Source organism: Schistocerca cancellata, chromosome 2, assembly GCF_023864275.1.
Source record: "Schistocerca cancellata isolate TAMUIC-IGC-003103 chromosome 2, iqSchCanc2.1, whole genome shotgun sequence".
Lineage (NCBI taxonomy): Eukaryota > Metazoa > Arthropoda > Insecta > Orthoptera > Acrididae > Schistocerca > Schistocerca cancellata.
The window spans coordinates 101,789,735-101,811,471 of record NC_064627.1 but is presented as its reverse complement, the minus strand read 5'-3'; the positions used below and the strand labels follow the sequence as shown (position 1 = coordinate 101,811,471).

At 41.5% G+C, this 21,737-nt stretch overlaps 1 protein-coding gene across 1 annotated transcript in view; it reads right to left on the bottom strand.

Moving 5' to 3' along the window:
- LOC126161364 (dynein axonemal heavy chain 7) overlaps positions 1-21,737 on the bottom strand; it is a 1,035,864-nt gene that overhangs the window by 583,620 nt on the left and 430,507 nt on the right. Inside the window, exon 20 of the mRNA XM_049917134.1 lies at positions 544-709. Within this exon, the coding sequence (XP_049773091.1) occupies positions 544-709 (166 nt within the window). The remainder of the gene's footprint in view (positions 1-543; positions 710-21,737) is intronic.

Sequence of the window (21,737 nt, the reverse complement as noted above, 5' to 3'; positions counted from 1 at the left end):
TTCCACAGCACTGGCTACCTTGATAAAAGGAAGCTTTGGGAAACAGAGAAAAACATGTGGTCAGTCTGATGGCCCACAATATTTGACCAAAATATGACAACCCTAAATAAATATCTGCAGTAAGACCTATGTTGAGACTTATGGGGGCTCATTTCTGAATCTGACACTCTCTCTCTCTTCATTCTCTGCAGTCTATAAGTAATCCAATATATCTTATCACATATAAATAAAAAAAAATTCTGATTTCTAGTGCAAAAATATGGCTTGTAAACAAACTCAACTTTCTGTTTCTCATCAATATGAAAACTAGCAATATTAGTCATACAGAGAGTTATATAAATCAAATTTCTATGCAACAGCATTTATTGATGTTTAACTACAGCATTCATTTACATTTAACTGCCATAAAAATGTCTCTGAGAAGTAGTTTAAGAGTGTGGAATGTAGACTGTTGGTAATGGGTGCTTTTTATGTTCATGGTTTGGATTTGAATTTCTATGTGTAAATTACACTGCAATAGAATGAGAGCCACAAGATACATACCATAATCATAATGATGCTGAGATGACAGTTGCTCTGAACAAAGCCTGTAGGTTGCCACAATTTTAACTGCCAAAGGCCGTGCACTTACAAAGCCAAAGGAATACAGAACAATTTCAGAAATCAAAGCATAATCTGGAACCATCATTGCTACAGATCGAAACAATGCCTGAAATTTAAAAAGGGACAGTTATACATTTTATTGATTTGCTGTCAGTCCATATTTTATTTTGGCTATTCTGTCCTAAGTAAGCACATGATGTTCATTCTGAGTTGACTGTTGTCAAGACACACTTGGAAGTTCTTCAATACTGAATTTGAAGAAATACATAGAATCTCACAGTAAAAGTTTTAATGTTGCATTTGTAACATTCATTTGCTATTACCATTATTATATGACTGTATAATTAAGTAACCTGATACAATATAAATGTTAATACTTAGTTTCATGTTCCAGGGTTCATTCGCATGATAAATTGTAATAGTTTTGAGCAAGTCATTTTATATTCATGTCACAAATTAGTTTGTAAATATGACTATGTGCTGATCACATAATGCCTGATGAAGACATTAACCAATTTGATGTTCTTGGAGATTCTGTCCAATATCTCAATAGGAAACCTGTATTATGATTTCTAGACACATACAAAACCATCCTCAAAAACTTCCTCATAAACTTTTTTGCTCAATCTGTCACTGTTCTTGTCACTTGACATGAGCTTTGGAGCAGTGAACACTGATTAAAATACATGACCTGGTTAACATGTAAGTAATGCTACTCTGATGTATCATTGCCATAACTTATTTCAATTTTTCTGCAATAAATAAATAAATAAATAAATAATAAACAGAACAGCATGTTTGTTTGTGTAAAGTGTCTTAACTTAAAAGAAATGATTCTATATTATGCAGGAAGAACTCCACTCTGTTTTAACTGTAGTTTGTACAGTTCATCTGCATAAAAGTTTAAAAAGGCCCATAAACACAGAAAAAGTTGAGTGTTTAATTAATGAACAATATTTCAGTAATTAAATGGTAGTCATAAATGGTCTAGTAAATGATGCCAAGACAGCATTTATGTCAGACAGCCAAGTAAGACATCCCAAGATCCAATAAGACTTAATGTATATAAAGTCATTAAATTACAAAAGGCTTCCCACATATTTACTGTTTATAACTTTCCAGACTATTTCAATCTCTCTGGTAGTTACTGGTACCTGTTTCTGTGCACCAGCTGAAAAATGAGCATTACTCATGTTTCTATTTGTCCATGTGTTAATGTAATGGAGAAAACAGGGAATAAATTACATCTGCTGTTCAATAATAAGATATTTCATGAAAGAGTGACACAAAAAGTAAACACTATACATCCCACAGAGAGAAGGGTTGCAAGTTCTAAGCTTAGCAACAAAACACTCAAAAAACTGAAATCGTGAAAAGTGGCACCATGGAAAAAACATATATAGCAAAGCAGACTGAGTACAGCCTTTCATTTCCAAGGAACACACAATGCAAATACATAAAAGTGTAACCTATGGCAACTGAAAATAGTGCCTATAATTCGTTGGGCAAAGGAATATATAATCATTACCCCTGTACGAAATATATTGCTGAAAAGAACATGGAGGAACGTGCACATCACAGCCTCTTCAGGAAGAATACACTATTGAAAATTAGACATCTACAGCATGACTGTAGAATGTAGATTGCTTATTTAAATGAAGACTAAAACTTAAAACACATGCAGTCCAGCTGACTACTTCTTCGTACAATGTTGGCATTTATAGACACGGAAAATCCTTCTCACCAAGGATAAATGCTCAGCATTAAAACAATATTAACTGAAATGCAACTGCTAGACAAAGACAAAGTGTTTTGGTTCCAAAACCTACCGACTATTCATAACTCATCATTAATCCTACCAAAAAATCATTACAGTCATATATTAAGTAAAGTGCAAAATAGTCCTCACTGTTCACAGAATAGTGTACCTCCTAGCATTAACATGCACCGAAACAAATACAAATCAAATTATTTCAGTGAAGCGCAAATCTTGATTTAAACATCAATGCAGTAAATGCGGTAAGTTCAAACAGTGAATAAAATAAGTAAGAGATCATTCACATATAATACAGAGACAAATTTGTAAACATAAAATAGTAAGAATGGAGTGAAAATTAAAGATATAACCAAAACAAAGAAGGTGTAGGGGAAGAATTTAATCCCTTTAGTCACACAATCTGAAGCAGGAAATATATGGGTTTTACTGCTTTCAAGTCCATCATTTGGCGAGCCAGCTTTTACTGCTGCACTCTTGCACTAAGTTCAGAGTGTAGGCTCAGGTGACAGTAACTGATCAAACAAATGATTACATAATATTACATTTATTGACAACAGTTGGTGCCAAAAAAACTTGCAGAAATACTGTCTGAAATGTCCACATGACTGCGATAAATAGCTCGACTGCTGATCCCATATGGTGCACACTCCTCATCAGTTCAGTGCATAGTATGGCCTTGCAGCTGCAGAGAGACATAGGAAGTGAGTCCATTTGAATGCACAAATTACCTCTCATCTTTTGGGGCACCACTTAATTTGCAGACATGATGGGACAGAGCAAACAATTGGCACCTGTTCCAATTTTGTCACCGCATTGATGGAGTGCACGCTTTGTACTCGACTCACACAGTGCATGGATGACAGAATCTGAGATCAGCATAAATGTCCACAAGGCACGGGGGTCTAGTTTGCACTGGTTTTCCCTTTTGTTTCCTCTTCAGTCATGGGCACTATAAAGTTGCCAAAGGTTGGCCTAACAATAAAATCTGCGCTCGCGGGCAAATGCTAGTACACGGTTGTCTACATGATTCTGTGGTACAGCTACCACATAGATCCCCATTTGAGAACAGAGCTCTGTAGCTGCCAAAAGATGAAGCAATACGTCTGCATCCAGCAAATGTTTGTGTCTTGCGTTCTTGTGTTGATGTCAGTCCAAGTCCCATGGCAGCAGGCCAGTCACTTGTGATTGGGTGGCAGCACATGGTGTCATCTGTGTCTGGCTGGGCGCACAGTGTGTGTGTGCTTGCATGGCTCACTAGTGACAGCAGTGACTTCTGGGAGCTGTCCATGGTAATTTGTGGTTTGAAATGTTCAATGCAGAGATGTCAACTTGGGGGACGCTGGCACACAAACAAAGTCTGGTTAAACATGAATAAAACACATGAAGAAAAATGTTCACATAATGTACTATAGACACTGCATTGAGTTCTTGAAACACCTGATACATAAACTTGGTGTGACAATCAATGGGTCTTTGATGCATACAGCAGCAGAGACACAGAGACTATGGAGACACTAGGTCTGCACAAACGCAGTGTCATCAGGACTCAAATGCAGATCCTCAAACTGCAATGGACAAGCCCTGTAGTGTGAGAGATGGTGTCCGGATCTCAATTTGAACAGGCACAGAGACTGGCTTGGGAGTTGATCTAACCTCAACACCCGATGCGTCAGAGGCAGAGAGATGTGACCAGGTGGCCCGGTGGAGACAAGTGTCTCAATGGCATGCAGCAGGTAGCTGCTTAATGCAGTGTGACATCATCATGATGCACCATGGGCATTTGAAATGGACTGGCGGCCAGTTCATATGACATAGTCCACTGGCTGCTGTGGTGGGGGTGGCCGTTGCCCATGTGTGGGGCATGGTCTGTGTGTCATCAGTGGCTACAGGAGCGGGCTCTGCCTGACTGCTTCTCTGCCAGTTGAAGAACTGAACGATGATGAGAGTGGTCACAACATAAGGTCACTGGACTCCATCGATTGAGACTTTAGTCAGTTTGCCATTACATTCGATCTGCAGAGTCTTCTTATTGCTGGTGATCAAATGGTGTGGTCCCAAGTAGGGCTGCCTGAGTGGTGGTTGTCCATGTCTATGCACAACATAAAATGCATGCAGCATTGTAAATCAGCATGAAAAAATACTCTGCTGGTACTGTGCTGCAACAGTGCAGGTGGTCAGAGGTCAGCCATGTGACTGCACAGATGTTCTTCAAGTGCTGGGGCTGAGGTATTGGGTGGCGACGGTACCTCCTTCATGAATTCACTGGGGATGGCGAGCAATTGATTGTAGATGAGTTCTACAAGTGAGATGCAGAACTAGTACTTCAGTGTTAGTCACCGGCTGAGGAGTATGAGTGGAAGTGCCTCCATCCGGGCGATGTTGTGAAATGTCAGGGAGAATTTCAGCATCCTCTGGACAGTTCAACCATGCTGTTAGATGCTTGGTAGTAGCTGGTCATTTGATGTAGCCACACACCACACAGTTGGGTGATGTGTAAACAGCACACTGTCGAACTGGCTGCCATGGTCTGTTGTTTGTGACTGCTGAAGCCTACCACCCAGGAGTCAACAAAGGCAGTGGCAATGGTCTCAGTGGTGACATCCACTATTGGCACTGCCTCTGGCCAGTGCACAAAATGGTCCACCACTTAAGTAGACACCACTTCCCTTTGGACAGAGGAAGGGGGCCCAAAATGTCCTTGTGGATGTGTGAAAAGCAGTGTGTTATGTCAGGGAAGGCACCAATGGAAGCATGGGGATGGATATCATTTAGATGCACTGCATCAGAATTTCTCTTGGAGAAATGGATGATGTGCACTTTTTGAAACATCAACCAAAGCTTGCAGGAGGAATCAGGAAAGGGCACTAGTTCCAGTCGTAGGCTACTGGAGGTATCATGCTGGAAGCTGCCCACTTGTTCATCATTTTCCTGTTCTTGGGCGTCATCCCCAAACTACAAAGGTGAAGGAGATAACCGTGCAACTGTGAACAAGCAGTTGGCGATGACATTGTCCATCCCAGAAATGTGGCATATGTCGGTGGGGAACTGTAACACGTACCCCAGCTGTTGTAGTTGTGATGGTGAACAGTTGATGTTGTTGCTCCAAAACGTGTGAGTTACCAGCTTGTGGTCGGTCAAAATAATGAAAGACTGGGCTTCTACTGATGAACAGAAGTAATTCACTGCCTGTTACACCACAAGCAACATGCAGTCATATGCAACCCACAAGCATTTTGATTCCAATAATGTGCACAAAAACAAAGTGATTAGCTGCTGCCCACCATGAACCAATTGTTGAAGTGCAGCACCCATAGCAGTCTGTCAGGGATCCACAACTATGCCCAGATTATTCTTTCTCGTATCTACACAGAAATTCCAATAAACACAGGCACAGTGGATACCCTTTATGCTACTACTAATTAGAGTCATATTTTGGACATCTTTCATCAGTCTAGTAAGAGGATCATTAGACATGTTGCTATGCTTTATAACAACATGTACCACTACAATGGGGATCTGCGTGTATGACACCTGGCAACTGATCTTGCTGAATACAGTCGAGCACAGCAATGCATAGCTAAAATCAAGCTAGTAGGGCCCCAGGTAGCTGTCTGGCACTGTCCTTGAATTCAGTGCATGGTAGTCCCCACATGGGCACCACGAATTGTCCTTTCTCAGTACTAAATGTAAGATAGAAGACCAACGACTATTTGACGGTCATACAATGGCATGTGGAGGTGGCATCAAACTCAGCTTTTGTTACCATGGGCCTATTAGGTGCAAGGTGACATGGGCGACGTGAGCTGGGGGAGGGAGGGGGTTATGCATGGTAATATTGTGGTGGAGCGTCTTATGTTTGACTTCCCTCGGTGCCCCAGATGGGTGAGTAAGCTCTGGGAATATCTCCAGGATAACTGTGCAAATGTTCAGTGCACGCTATAGGTTTTACGCTGAAGAATACTGCCTGCTGTCACTGATCAACTATCCTCAAACTCATTGTGAAGTCTATGATCTGGACATTTGCAGCGTCAGAAAGCAGCTTGTAGTGGCCAAGGAAATCCACGCCCAGGGTCGGCTCATTGATGTTGGCCACAGTGGACCTCCACCTCAAATGTGCGGCAAAGTCCAAGGTCCACATTCCAGTGATTAGTACCATATTTTTTATGGCAGGATTGTTTGCCATCATGAGGTGCACAGTTGTGGCTTTGCTATGATCTCTTAACAATGTCTGCAGGAAAAATGGATAAATCAGAACCAGTGTCGGCCAGGTACCTCAGGCACCCACCCCATTCCGCTATGAACTGATGCTTTGATACTGGATTGCAATTGGGTATGTATAGCCTGGTCATAGCTGGCACTTGGGTGTGAGCATGGTGAATGACACTTGGTGGCTTTGCTGCCAAAATGGGCAGGGTACCAACAGTTACCGCTTGAAGGTGGTTCCACTGTTAGCACGTTACCGACAGAATGGCTTTTGTTCTCTTGCCGAGTGCATGGGTTGGGTTGTCTGTAGCCAGATTGGCTGTTGCTGGGGTAAGTGCTGCCCTCTGGCTGTAAGAGTGCCAACCGATCGACTTTAATGGTAAGTGCTGCCATCTGGGTGGCCAAGTTCTGCGCTAGGATGTGTAGGTCAGAGACCATGTGTGCTGTTGTGGAGGCAGGGGTATGGTGTGGCCTCAGTACTAGGCACTGTTGCCAGTGCATTACGTACTGATTGTCCAAGTTTGCAACAGCATCCAGCTGCATATTTGTGTGCACGGCAATTACTGTTTGCACCTGTACAGATGGACTGCACACCCATACAGTGTGCAACAACATGTCTGGGACAATTTCAGACTCTGCAAGGCTCCATAGGTGGCACAGGAGCTGAGGAGGTCTCCGGTTGCTGCATTCCTCTTATTGCAGTAACTGGTGCACCCATTGCTTAATGACCAATGAAATCCATCAGATCAATCTCTCCTACAGATAGTTATACAAGGACTGCATTGGTGAGGTGGTGATTATGTCCTGCATAGTTTTGATCAAGCTTTCTCTTGATATGTCCAAATTTGGCAAGGTCATAAGTGACACTGTTACTTCAAAAAAACTCTTCCATTTGGCTAAATCACTTGAACAGGTAATGAAGCCAAAAGTAGGATACTGCAAACAACACTTGTCCTGTGCTAGTTGTCATGCCAGCAACATTGAGTGGCTCAGTTTGGCACTGTTTTACACATGCAAATTTTCATGAGCTGGCTCCACATAAGCTAGGACCATGTGTACAGGCCATGCCTCTAGCTCACTCTCCATGAGCCGACTGTGTCCCGACAGATCTTCTGTTGCCTTTTGGAGTTACTCCAATGTCATTATAATAAAATAGCTAAGTTCTCACACACAAGAAAGAAGAACATTCTGCTGCTAGGTAGTTTGCACAGTAGAGGTGTGGACCAGCAGTTGCAGGAAGTGTTGGAGAGTGAATACCAGGTCATCACATTATGAAGCCTAGTGAAGGGTTGTCTCAGGTGACTGACAGCATAAAGGAGCTATGTAGGAATTTCATGAAAGAGGAACAGGTAATGATTGTGGGGGGAGCAGGGAATAGTCTTGATAGGGACAGGGGATGTGATGTAGGTGGTAACTTGGTACAGATAGCCACTCAAAATGGTGGAACTAAGGTGCACTTCATGAAACTGTTTCAGCATCATGATAGGCCTCATTTAGATGCTGCTGTTAGGTGTGTTAACATGAGGCTGGAGAAGTGACTGATGGCAGAGGACATGGCACACATTGAAGTGGTGCCAGTTGAGTTTATCAATAGATCGGATTTCACTAAGCATGGCCTGCATCTCAGTATGTATGGCAAGGGGAGGCTAGCAAAGCTTATAAGTAACAGTGTAGTGGGTTGTAGTGGGATCACTCATGGAAAAATTCCTGCAGAAGTTGATGTTAGAGCTGCAACCTTTTAGACTGAAGTCAGCTGATAGATGTATCTGTTTAAAAGAAGTCCCTCTAACCTTCAGAGGATGTCAGGTATCCAAGTAGAGAAGGAATTAGCATATTTCATCAAAATGAAATAAGTATTAAAGATACTATTAGTTAACTGCTTATAGATGTTGACTCTGACATTATTGGTATATTGGAGCACCACTTAAATAATTTTGACAATTCAGAGGCATGCTTTACCAGGATACACGTTAACTGGCTGTTTTTCAAGGAGTTCTTTGCAGAGTAGGGGAGTGGCCTTGTACATAAAAAAAAAGAAGGATGACATTTGAGTCAGTAGACATATCAAGGCATTGCACTGAACAGGTATTTGAATGTTCTGCAGGGGCAGTTGAATTTAATGAAATTAAACTTCTAATTGTTGTTGTTTGTAGGTCCCTTAACTCTTGACTTCAGAGAATTTCTGCTCAAGCTAAAGAGGATTCTCAGTTCACTTTTTACGAAGTACCAAAAAGTATTTATATAGGGTGACTTCAGTATTAATTTTGTATATGACTGTGCAAGAAAAAGGATATTGCTAGATCTCCTAAACTCATATGATCTGATACAGACTGTGTTTTTTCCAACCAGAGTGCAGGGGAACAGATGCACAGCCACAGACAATATTTTTATTCATTCTTCATTACTAGATGTCCATTCTGTTAGTAAAATGGTGAACGTCCTTCAGACCATGATGCACAAATTCTAATACTAAAAGGCTTTTGTACTAAAACAAATGTTACATATAATTACAAACTGTGTAGGAAAGCTAATCCAATGGCAATAGAGTGTTTTTTAAACCTCGTTCAGTAACAAGAGTGGCAGAGTGTTTATAGTGCTGATATCACAGATGACAAATATAATGCTTTCCTTAACACATTTCTTATGCTCTTTGAGGGCTGCTTCCTTTATAACATTCTAAACAGGGTTCTAGCAGTAAAAGGCAGGCTGGGTGGATAATATCATGTAGATATCAGGATATCTTGTAGAACAAAGCGGGGATTATATCAAAATGTTAGAAGTAATCATTATCGAGCTACAGTAGCCCATTACAAACAGTGTTTGTAATGTAAGTCAGATGCATGTACAGTATTTAACAACCATTTTCTGAGCACTGCTGGTGAATTACATATAAACTTAGTTTCTACAGGGAATCATACAATTCTCTTAGAAAATGCCTTTGCCAGATTGATATCTGAAATACTCCTCTGTGATACTGACAAGGGGGAGACTGAGTCAATAATTAAACCACTGAAGACTAAGGATTTTTATGAATATGATGGAATGCCTAGTAGAATATTAAAATACTGTGCTGCACATGTTAGCCCTGTACTTAGCCATGCTTGTAATTTTTCCTTTAAGAATGGTCAGTTTCCCGAACAATTAAAATACTCAGTAGTAAAGCTGCTTTATAAAAAGGGAGAAAGGGATATTGAAGACAATTTTACACCTATTTCTATGGCGTCAGTGTTTATTAAAAGTTGCTGAAAAGTCTGGTATGCAAAGATAATTGATCATTTTATATCAACTGTACAGTTCAGCTTTAGAAGTGGATTAACAACTGAAAATTTTATATTCTTTTTTTTCTGCGACGTACTGGATGAATTAAACATAATATTTTGAAAGCTAGGCATCGTTATTGATTTGACTAAGGTGTTTGATTTTGTTGATCACAAAATACTGTTCCAGAAGTTGGATTGTTATGGAATATGGGGAGTAGCTCACAACTGGTTCACCTCTTACTTTAACAACAGACAGCAAATGGTCATTATTCACAGTGTTGAGAATGGTTGTGATGTGGGGTCTGAGGGGGGGGCACAGTCAAACGAGGGGGTGGGGGGTGCCCCAGGGATCAGTGTTGGGAACACTCCTCATTCTTACAAATATACATGATATGCCCTCTAATATTACAGGTAATTCTAAAATATTTTTGCTTGCAGATGACACCAGCTTAATAGTAAAGGACGTTTGGCTGAGTTTCAAATAGTGCAGTTCATGGCATAAGCTCATGACTTGTAGAAAATAAACTAATGCTAAATCACAGTAAGACTCAGTTTTTACAGTTTCTAACACGCAATTCAATGAAACCCGATGTTTTAATTTCGCAGAATGGGTATATGATCATTGTAAATGAACAGTTCAGTTTTCTATGTGTTCAGATACATAGCAAACTGTCATGGAAAGTCCACGTTCAGGGTCTTGTTCAAAGACTCAATGCTGCCATTTTTACTATTTGAATGGTATATGAAGTAAGAGATCATTCAACATGAAAAGTAATCTACTTTGCTTATTTCCATTCACTTATATCATATAGTATTATATTTTGGAGTAACTCTTCCCGTTCTCAAAGGATATTTTTGGTTCAGAAACAGGCAGTTCGGGCAATAAATGATTAAGTTTGCAAACCTCTTGTCAACCCCTGTTCACTAGTCTCAGTATTCTGACATTGGCCTCTCAATGTGTATATTCTTTAGTGTCATTTCCTGTTAACAATATCAGCTTATTCCCAGAAATTAGCAGCTTTCACGCAGTTAATACTAGGCAGAAATCCAATCTGCATTTGGATCTCACTTCCTTAACTCTTGTGCACAAAAGTGTGCAGTATTCTGCTGCATCTATTTTCAATAAGCTACCAAAAGTACTCAAAAATCTTCGCAGTAATCCATGTGCTTTCAAATCAAACTGAAGCAATTCCTCATGGGTCATTTCTTCTATTCTGTCGAGGAGTTTCTTGAGAAATTAAGCTGATTCCTATGTGATACGGTTGATTGCATTTACTTAAACTTACGGCTTGACTTTTTTGGGTTCACAAACGTTTCATTTTATATGCTATTACTTTGATATTGTAATTTCATGTGCTGACACATTCCATGACTTTGGAGATTTGCTCCTCAATTTGGTCCTATGGAACAAGATGAGTAAACAAATAAAATAAAAGGGAAAACACTTACTAAGAGTATCACAACACACACAAAGATGACATGCACACAAAAAGAATAAACATTCAACTTCAAACCACACATGCCACGTGGCTATGGGCAGACAGAAATGTTTGTGTGGGAATCCACTCATGGTTCCATGTCACATCTATCAATAAAGACTATGACACCATGTTTTGCCTGCAGATCACGTCAGGGCCGCCGTTGAAGTGGGAACTGAGTGATTTTTTACTGTTTTCACATCTTTCAAGTGGTGAGTTGGCTTTTAGTGCCCATACCCATGCACCAAGTTCAGAGTGTAGACTCAGGCAACAGTAATTGATCAAATATGTGATTACATAACAATACATTTATTGACAATGATTTGTACTCTAAAAAATTTGTAGAGGTATTGTCTGAAATGTTCACATGCAGCAGTCACTGACAAACAGCTGGTGAGACGGGTGGTGATATCCGGAGCTTGATAGGAGATGAGACTGGAGCTGCAGAGGTGGCTCACCAGAGACACTGTCTCAATGGCAGGCAGCACATGGGGTGTGTGCTGGCTACTTTGTGCACTGTGACTTCATTATGACAAAGCTAGGGCATTTGAAACATCTGCACAGTCGACTCATGAAAAGTAGACCACTGGCTGCTGTTGTGGGGGTGCCAGTGCGCCTGTGTGGGGCATGGCCCAGGCAACTGCCCGAGTGGGGTTGGGGGTAGGCTGATATGCACATTGCTGCATGGTGACAACTCACGGGCTATGCATGTCACCAGTGGCTATGGGAGAGAGCTCTGCCTGACTAGTTGCATGGGGAGCATCATCCTTTGACAGGTACTCCACAGGGTCAAAGAAATGAATGGAAGCCATAGTGGTCAAGAAGTAAGTCAGCTTGACTCAATCAGTCAAGACTTTAGTCAGCTTGCTGTTACATTTGATCAGAAGAGTCTCCTCATCATGGGAGATCATGCAGTGCAGTCCAGAGTAGGGCGGCATAAGTGTGGCTGTATCACATGAACCATTGCATGATTGATAGCACATCCCACATCTCCTGGAACATGACCTTTGGCATGAAATGGGTGTGGCATATTTGCAATGAGTGATGTTGATGCTGTTTTCCACGAGAGGCAGTGAGTGAAGCAGCTCGGATAGTGCAGACCTGTGGGGCAATGGACTGGTTGTTTAGTCTACCACATGTATGACTTCCAAGTTTGTCTGGATGAGCATTTTCTGGACAAAGACGGACATGCACCAGAAACAAGAGTGGACACCTTATGCATTTGGCCGACCAGATTTAGAAGCAGGTAGTGGGTCATTAATATCCACACTTCTCCTGGTGGCTCCAAGCTTTTACATTGCTACTCACTGCACAGTGGCTTTGGATGCTCAGTAAGCTACTTTTAGTTCATTGATTTGGTGAGACCATGTGGCTTTCATAAAGATTGATCCTTCTCCGTGCTGTGAATGTGATAATCGTTACTGATTCAGTTCCTTGCTCATGTTTCTGTATTTCTGCTTCTATGTCAGACTCTGTTCAGCCTCCTTCATTGTTGTTGTTCCCTGTTCCAGCGTCTGGCCAAGCAATTTGAGGAGTGTGTTGCTCATATGGAAACATAACAACCTCAATTTGGTGATTGTCATAGAGTTGTGATTTATGTGTGTTTAAATTATAGGGGTTTTGGGCTCCTTGGGATGATGTAAATTTTTGTTTAATGTTTTAAATTACTGGGGTCTAGGGCTCCTTGGGGTAATATAAATTTGTGTTATGTTCAATGTTTCATTATATGTGATGTTCAAAATACTTTTTTGCCTGGTACATTGTGCACTAATCACCAACTCGCTTCCTTCAGTTACTGGGAGCCCAGAAGCTTATGCATCTTATGGGGACAAATTTTGCTGCATGTATTTTGGAGGGTTATACTTCACAGGCAATCTTTTGTTTAACTTAGGTTGAGTTCACCAGCCAACTGTTCATGTCTCCCTTTCACCTATGTTTTCTATCCCACATGACAGTTAAGTATTTACTGTTTCCACCTTGTGTGATTTGAAGCTGAATCTTGGTTGGCCACTGAACTTCTTAACTATCAGGTGTAAGTGGGGGTGGTTGCCTTGGCCAGTATCCTTATTATCTTTTAGCAACTTAGCACATCTGTATTTTCTACACTGCCAGCGTATATCCTTATCTGATGACTAAGTTTTTACTCATTTCACTTAAAGTTGCTACTCTGTTCATCAGGCTATCTTTGTATGTTGTGCCTTGGGATGTGTATCCACTGGCTGCTTAGGAGAAGTGTGGTGAGCAGCGTATTGGACCTGTCTTATGTAATTTTTGGGCCGTTTGTCCAGACTACATTGCAGTGGTTTCACATCAACTAGCTTTAATTGTTTTTCTTTTAATGAAATCCTTTTAGATAAACCTGAATCATTTGTTGTACTTTATTAAAACATACACTAAACATGTTTACTGCCTGCCTGGTTTGAAGACTGTTTATCTGTCATGTTATACTGTTATAAAACACTGTTATTTGGGGCATTCTTGAATTTTGTACTTAATCATAAGCTTTTTAACACAGGAAAAGAACCTTTGAAGAGACTGTTCTATCAATTACCAGTAATTGTTCTCAAATTGTTGTATACAGTGGATGGTTTTGTCTTAATATATCAAGGTCCTATTGACCTAATTGGTAAAGTTACTTTTCCTGAGGAGCATTACCAAAAATCATGGTATGAATGTTGTTCTATCCTTATTTTACCCATCCCTCTCACTCCCAGGCAACATAACATCAATAGTGTGTACCATTCTGGTAGCTACAGCATTCTACAAGATGAAAGGATTCCATCAGTTGGTAGATAAAATGCTCACTGAGGGTGTTATAAGGCCGTCCACCTCACTGTATGCATGAACAATATTTATCTTGCCTAAAAATAGTGGGGGCAAAGGGGGTGGGGTGGGGTGGGGTGGGTGGTGGTGGGGGGGGGGGGGGGGAGGTTTCCACTGTTGACTATTGTGTCCTTAATCAGAAAGTGATCTTTGAGTCTGTCCTCCTTCCTGACCTACAGGGGTGTTTCACACTTCTTTCCAGAGCCCACTATTTTTCCATTTTCAGTCTTAACCATATGTATTACAATAATCTCCTTGCCAAAGAACCAAATGTGGCCACTGCCTTTTACACTGATTGGAACTTCTATGAATTCAACTGGATGCCTTCCGACATTTCTACCAGGTCAGCAGTTCTTTCTAGATTAATCGATTCCATGCTCTTGAAATCTGAAGTTCAAGTGTGTGTATAACTACTTAGATAGTGTTGTCATTTACAGCACCACTTTCTCCAAGCATCAGGAGCATTTGTGACTGTTTTTGGATGGTCTGAGGCAAGCAAGGCTAACTGTGAAAGATCTAAAGTTACAAACTGCCTATTGGCTTCTGTCTCGGGTTCTTCGGCCAATGTTCTTTTGATGATTTTGCTGATGTTTCACCAGCACGAGTGGCTGGTATTGTCAAAGCTTCACCCTCCATTGCCGGTGGTGGAGGGTGAAGCTTTGACAATACCAGCCACTTGTACTGGTGAAAAGTCAGTAAAATCATCAGATGAATGTCAGTCAAAGAATCCAAGACAGAAGCCAATAGGCAGTTTGTCAACAAATGGCCACGAAAGCCTTAACAATTTCGTATCTTAAGTTACCTTAGCTCGACATGAGATACCTTTTCTCAGGCATCTAGTCTTGGCTGATGGTATCAGGACTGATCAGTCTAGGGCCTGAGCTATTTACAGTTTCTGCCTTCCTATGACTACGAAATGGGTAGCTCATTTCATCTGAAAGACAAACTTCTTCCAAAAATTCATTCCAAAGTTTGCTGAGCTAGCTGCTCCAAAAACCCGTTGGACAAAAAAGGGTGAGCCATTTGTCTCGACCCACTGTCAGCAGGTTGTGTTTAATGTGCTTAAGCTCACGTGCACCAGTTCTGGTCATTCCTGACTTCAGTAAACCCTTTGTGATCCAAGCCAATGCCACTAACTCTGGGGTTGCTGCAATGTTTGCTTCAGGAGCAAGTTGGCGAGCAGATTCCTTAGCCTATGCCTCTAGGTGCCTGTCTCCAGCTAATACAGCTGAGAAGAAATACTCTACTCACGAGTTGGAAGTGTTGGCCATCCTCCTTGCACTAGAGAAATTTAAGTATTACCTCAAACACTGAGAATTCACATTGGAAACAGACAACCAGGCCCTTAGTTGGATTCTGGCTTGCTTGCATAAAAATGGCTATCCAGATTTCCACCTTCTGATTCAACATGCGCCACATTAGGGGGTGTGGTAATATTGTAGCAGATACATAGAGCAGAACATTCGAGGAGGAGAAGGGTTCATCTCTCCATAGTGTCAAGGTGGCCCAAGGTATTGTTAATTCAGTGCTTACTGGGGTTCCAGTATTCTTTGCTTACCTTGCAGAACACCAAGTTGGGCTCAATTTGGGAGCAGTTGAGAGCTGGTCAGCAAGTTCCTGGGTACAAACTGCAGAAGGACAGTCTCTGCCGCTGTGGGCACCAGGTTGAAGAGCTTAAAATCTGTCTGCCTGCCATGCTTGTCCTGGCTGTTTTCAAATATTATCATCATTCTGCTGTGTGTGTGTGTGTGTGTGTGTGTGTGTGTGTGGAGAGAGGGGGGAGGGTGTCATCTGAGGACATATATACCATTCACACGATCTGTGAGTCCCTAACTTGGGCCATCCTGTATTATGATGTTAGAAAAGTTTTTAGTCAGTGTTAGGAATTCAAGATGGCTAAGGGTAATTCCAATGGGTTTAAGGGGTTGCTTCAATCCACTTGGGTAGAAGATCCCATGGAACATCTTACATGGACCCAAGGTAGGCATCGCATGCGGTGGTTGATGGTTTTATTGGGTTCAGCTGGCTGCTCCCCAGCAGCAGTATTACTGCCAGCCAAAGTATTAGGTATTTGAGTAGGATTTTCTCTTGGTTCAGTCCTCTGAAGGTCACTGTCAGCAATCATGCATCTTGTTTCTCTTCGAGGGAATTTTTGGAACTTCTGTTTTTCGATCAGCAATTAAACACATCACCACAACATCTTATTACCCCTCAACCTTCATTTGTGGAGCAGGTTAATCATAACTTGGAGTCTTCTCTGATTGTTTTTCACTCTGAGGTTCAAATTAAATAGGATCTTCCTTTACTATTGCTGAAACTAGCCTTTAATACTGTTAGACATGAGGCACCAAAGCTACCTATGTTTCTCTCATGTTTTCCTATCCCCTTAATTCCCCTTTATCAAATATCTGGTCCATACATGGTCTGTTGCCCAATGATATTAGTCCTCAGTTAAACAAGTATAACTGTCATAGAGTCATGGCAAATATTCAGAGAGTCCATAAAAGGAAAGCAGCATGGTAAAACAGGGCCAACTTCAAGGGAACGTTCAGTTCGGTGATGTAGACTTCAAATTAAATTTTGGGGGTAGAGCCTCTACAAATTAAGGCATCCAGAAAACTGTCACATCACTTTGTGGGACTGGAGGTATCCACTTTGGTCACTCCATGAAGAGAGTGGAAAAAAGCTGTAGGTGCAGTGTAGCTAAGTTAAGTGAGGTAGTATTAATTAAGTCTTCCTTGTGAGCCCTGAAATGTCGTGTGATCAATAGCTTGCACCATGTCTCCTGAAACACTATCTTTGGCATGAAGGGGGCTTGGCACATTTGCCACAACTGGCAATGAGACCATTTTGTGGGAGAGGCAATGAGTGAAGCGGCACAAGTCTGGGGTGCAACGGACTGGCTGTCGGTTCTATCACCTTTGTGACTTCCAAGTTTGCCTGGCTGAGATTCTACTGGACATGAGGGACATGCACTAGAAAGAGGAGCGGACATATTGTTCCTGTGGCTGATCACATTTGGAGCGGGCGGTGTGGTGGGTCATCGTCACCCATGAATATCCTGGTGGCTACAAGATTTTCCATTGTCTGTCACTGCACAGTGGCTTTAGAAGGTCACTAAGCTACTTTTAGTTTGTTGCTTTGGTGTCAAGACCACTGGGCATTCAGATAGATTGATTTGCTCCCTGCTGAGAGCTTGATATTTATGACTGGTTTTGTTTCTGCATGTGTTAGCATCTTGCTGCTTCTATATCAGACTTGGTTCAGCCTACTGTTGTTGTTGTTCCCTGTTCCTATGTCTGGCCAGGCGATTTGAGGAGTGTGTCACTCATATGAAAACATAATAGCTTCGATTGGTAACTGCCATGAGAGTTGTAATTTGATTGTGTTTACTAAATTACTGGGATTTTGGACTGTTTGGGGTTATGTAAATTTTGTATTTATTTTCAGTGTGTCATTATTTGCGACATTTAAAATATTTCTTTTGTCCGGTAGAGTGTGTGTTAAATTTCCATGACGCTTTCTTCAGTTATTGGGAGCCTACAAGCTTATGCACCTTACAGGGACAAATATTGTTGCATGTATTCTGAAATATGTTTTCTGTGCCACGTGACAGTTAAGTATTTACCATTTCCAGCTCGTGGCATGACTTGAAGCTTAAGCTCAGCTGGCTGCTTAACTTCTTTACAATCAAGTGTGGGGTGGTTGCCTTGGCCAGCTACCTTATTATCTTTTCGAGACTTATCAAAACTGTTTTGTCTATGCTGCCAGCATGTACTTCTCTGTTCATCAGGCTATAATTGTATGTTGTGTCTTGGTGCATGTACCCACTGGTTACTTAGAAGAGGAGGCATGTGATGAGCAGCATATCGCAGCCTGCCCTAAGTAATTTTGGGGCCGTTTGTCCAGACCACATTGCCCAATGTGTAGTGGTTTCTTATCAAGCAGCTTTAATCATTTTTCTTTCCTTTTAATGAACTCCTTTTAGGTAAACCTGCATTTTTTGTTGTATTTTCGTCAAACACATTCTTAAGGTGTTTAGTGATTGCCTGTTAGTGGAGGCAGTCTCGAGTATTGTACTCAATTGTTTATCCTTTTGACAAAGGAAAAGACCATTTGAAGAAATTGTTTTATCAATTATTAGTAACTGTTCTCAAATTGTTTTATCTAATTGGATGATTTTGTCCTAATATGTAAAGATCCTGTTGACCTAATTGGTTAAGTTACTTTTCCTGAGCATTTTTAACAAAAATTTTGATAACACAGATGTCCAGACCTTATTTTGCCTAGCCCTTCCACTTTCAGACAACATTACACCAGTAGTGCATACCACCGCAACCATATGTAACATAAAATGCATGCAGCGCTGTAAATCAGCATGAACAAATAATATCCCAGTGCCATGCTGTGTCGGTGCGTGGCTCAATGGCAAGCCAATGGTCAGGCTGCAGCACTATGTGGTGGTGGTTGTTCCTCCACCATAAATTCTTCGAGGATGGCAAGTACTAAACATAGACAAGGTCTGCAGGTCAAACACCGATCTTGTCCTTCTGTGTTAACTCACAAGCTGAGCAGTAAGAATGGGAGTTCTTGAGTCCAGGTGATGATGTGACACATCAAGGCCACTTTCAGTGTCTAAGAGAGCCGCTGCATCAAGCCTTTAGGTGCTGGTGATAGCTCGTCTTTCAATGTAGCCACATGCCACACATTCATGTGACCTGTGTATTCAGGCACTGACCTGTGTATTCAGGCACTGTCGAACTGGCAGGAAGGGGGCCCACAATGACCACATGGATGTGTGCGAAGCAGCAGGTTGCATCACAGAAGTCACCCATGGGTGCATGGGTTTAAGAAACAAGATACATACAATAAAGTTATTATAGTTTTACAGCTCTGGCTTTGAGCCATCAGCAGATTGAGTGAGATGGCTTGGCCTTTTCTAACACCAGCACGCTGGTCAGTCAGTCAGTTGGTCGCTAAGAGAGTGGTATCAGATGCATGACAAACCAGGGCAGCAGAAATCTGGCCTAAGCTCTCACCCACTAACTGAGGAGAGGAGACAGTCCCACAGTGTCTTTTCACATCAGCAATGGCTTTGAATTAAAGCTACAAGAAACTGGGAACTCAGCCACAATTCAGGCAATTAATATAGTTTCCAGAACATCAATAATGTCCATCAAATTCAAAGTAGAATATTTGGTTTATAAGGGCACAGTTATTTGTCTAACAGTCATGATTATAAAGCATTTTGACTATCACATAGTATCCTGCTCTGGAACAATGGCTGTTGTAACTGGTGGATTACCAGTACTGTTTTTTCTGGGGGAACGCTGGGGGATGCATACCCCTAAACTTTTTCATCGACAAAGTAATTCTTTTACGATGTTGAGAACTTGGAAGGGTACCAAAGATTTATTTCACAGACGTAAATTTTTTATTTCATTTTTTAGTGTTGATAATTGCAATACGAATGATACCAGTGCAATTTTTGGTGGGAAAAGCAATGTCATTCACTGTTTCAAGCATTTTGAAGCTGCAGCAACCATTCTCGACAACTGAATCACAGGCAGCCAGTTCAGGAGTATTTGATGGAGAAGAAAATTCCAGTATCCCTCCTTCCTCTTCAGAATGTACTGAAATGTGTTCCTATGTCAACGAGTGAATGTGAACCTGAGTTTTCCCAAAAGAATATGATCGTCTCGCCAACAAGAGCTTCATTTTATCTTTCCACAATCAGCAATCTGATGTTCATAAAGTTGGTTGGTCCTCCACTGATGTTCCAGCCCATAGACTATGTACGCTCTTGGTTCATGAAAGGCAGACATCTTGCTACTGATAGCAAGAGTAATGTAAGAAGGCATGAAGACTACAGCAGCCATGAACTAAAGTCAGTTTGGAAACTGCTGTAATGCTATTAATGTAAGTTAGACTGCAGTTTTATAGTTAAATAAATTTTCATCTGTATTAAAAATTGGGTCAGTTGAAGATCAGGATACCACCCATCATCTGTGCCATTTCGGGAGCCAAACAATGTTACAAAAGATTTTTGTAGTGTAGTTTCTATTGTTGTTCATGATAGGTGTGGATGGTTTTTGTTGTATTGTATCTTTTAGTGGTGTTTTATAGGTTGAAATATGTGTTCGGTAATATTTCCTTGTATTGTTTTGTAAGTCGGAGGGTTGATTGGACTCACCTGCTTCGTTTGAGGTGTGTTATAGGTCAATTGAAGTGTACGATACCATTTTCTTTTGTTGTTCAGGGGTGATGGGAATCACATGCTTCATTTGAGATGATGTAAACTGAAGTGTTCGATACCACATTCTCTTGTATGTCTGGATGTTTCCCGGTACTGCCTGCTTCACTTGAGCTATAAAGTCAACTGAAGAGTCCAACACAATTTTTTTGTATGAGGTCATGGCTAAAAGCAGACGGGTGTATCCCACGCTTCAGTTATAAGTAATTTTCACTGCATTATTTCCGATGTCGGAGTACCCTCATTTTTTTTTTTTAGAAAAAAAGCACTGTGGATAACTGTGCCTCAACAAACGCTAGAACTCCACTAAAATTACAAAGCACGGCAGGACATTGTCCTTTACATGTAAACATGCAATTATCAGTTTAAATATCTTACCAGACTCAGAAACAGGAACAGGCCACATGCATTGCTGAGCAGTCCTGGATGGAAATCAGCACCAGGAGGTTGTCACTCCACCCAGTGGTGATACTGCAGCCAAATACCACACATGCCAACACAGAGGCAGCAATCCCATTGAGCAAGGCTTGGTCCCTTTCCTTAGCTCTGCACACACCACTCGCCACATACTCTCCAATTTCCTCTCCTTTTCACAGCGCGGCACCCCTTATATACCCCATAGCCTAACTCATTGCTGATGTACCACTTGTGCCCTCTCTCGGAGCTTCCTCTTACCACCAAACAGCCAATTCTGCATGCTACGAACATGAACCAACCTGCTAGCACTATACTGAATCAAGTGCCATGGACCATTCTTGAGGAGCCAAAAGGGGCTGATGATCACCGTTTTTTGTATGTCTTCCAGCACCACAGGAATCTGCATTCACACCTTTGGGTGGTTGATCTTGCTGAATATATTTGAGCCCACCAACATGTACCTAAAAATTCAGCAAGAGTGGCACCAGGTATCTACTGGCACCATCTTTGAATTCAGTGTGCAATAGTCCCCACATAGGCACTATGAATTGTTCGGTTTTGCAACTAAATGTAACACAGAGGACCACAGACTGCCCGAGGATCACACGGTGCCTTGCTGCAGCATGGCCTCACACTCTGCCTTTCATATTGCAGGCCATGTGACAACATGAGGTGTAGGGTTTGGGTATGGTATGGTATTACAGTGGTGATATTTGACTTCCCTTGGTGTCCCAGACAGGTGAGGGAATTTCTCCAGGATGCCTGTTCACAGTCTGGAGCATGCCATGGGTTTTGCGGTGAAGAACACTGCCTGCTGTTCTTGTCCCACTACCCTCAAGCTCGTTTTGGAGTCAATCATGTGACTGATTGACTTGTGTGGTAAGTGTTGCCACCTGGGTGGCCAACTTCTGCACTGGATGGTG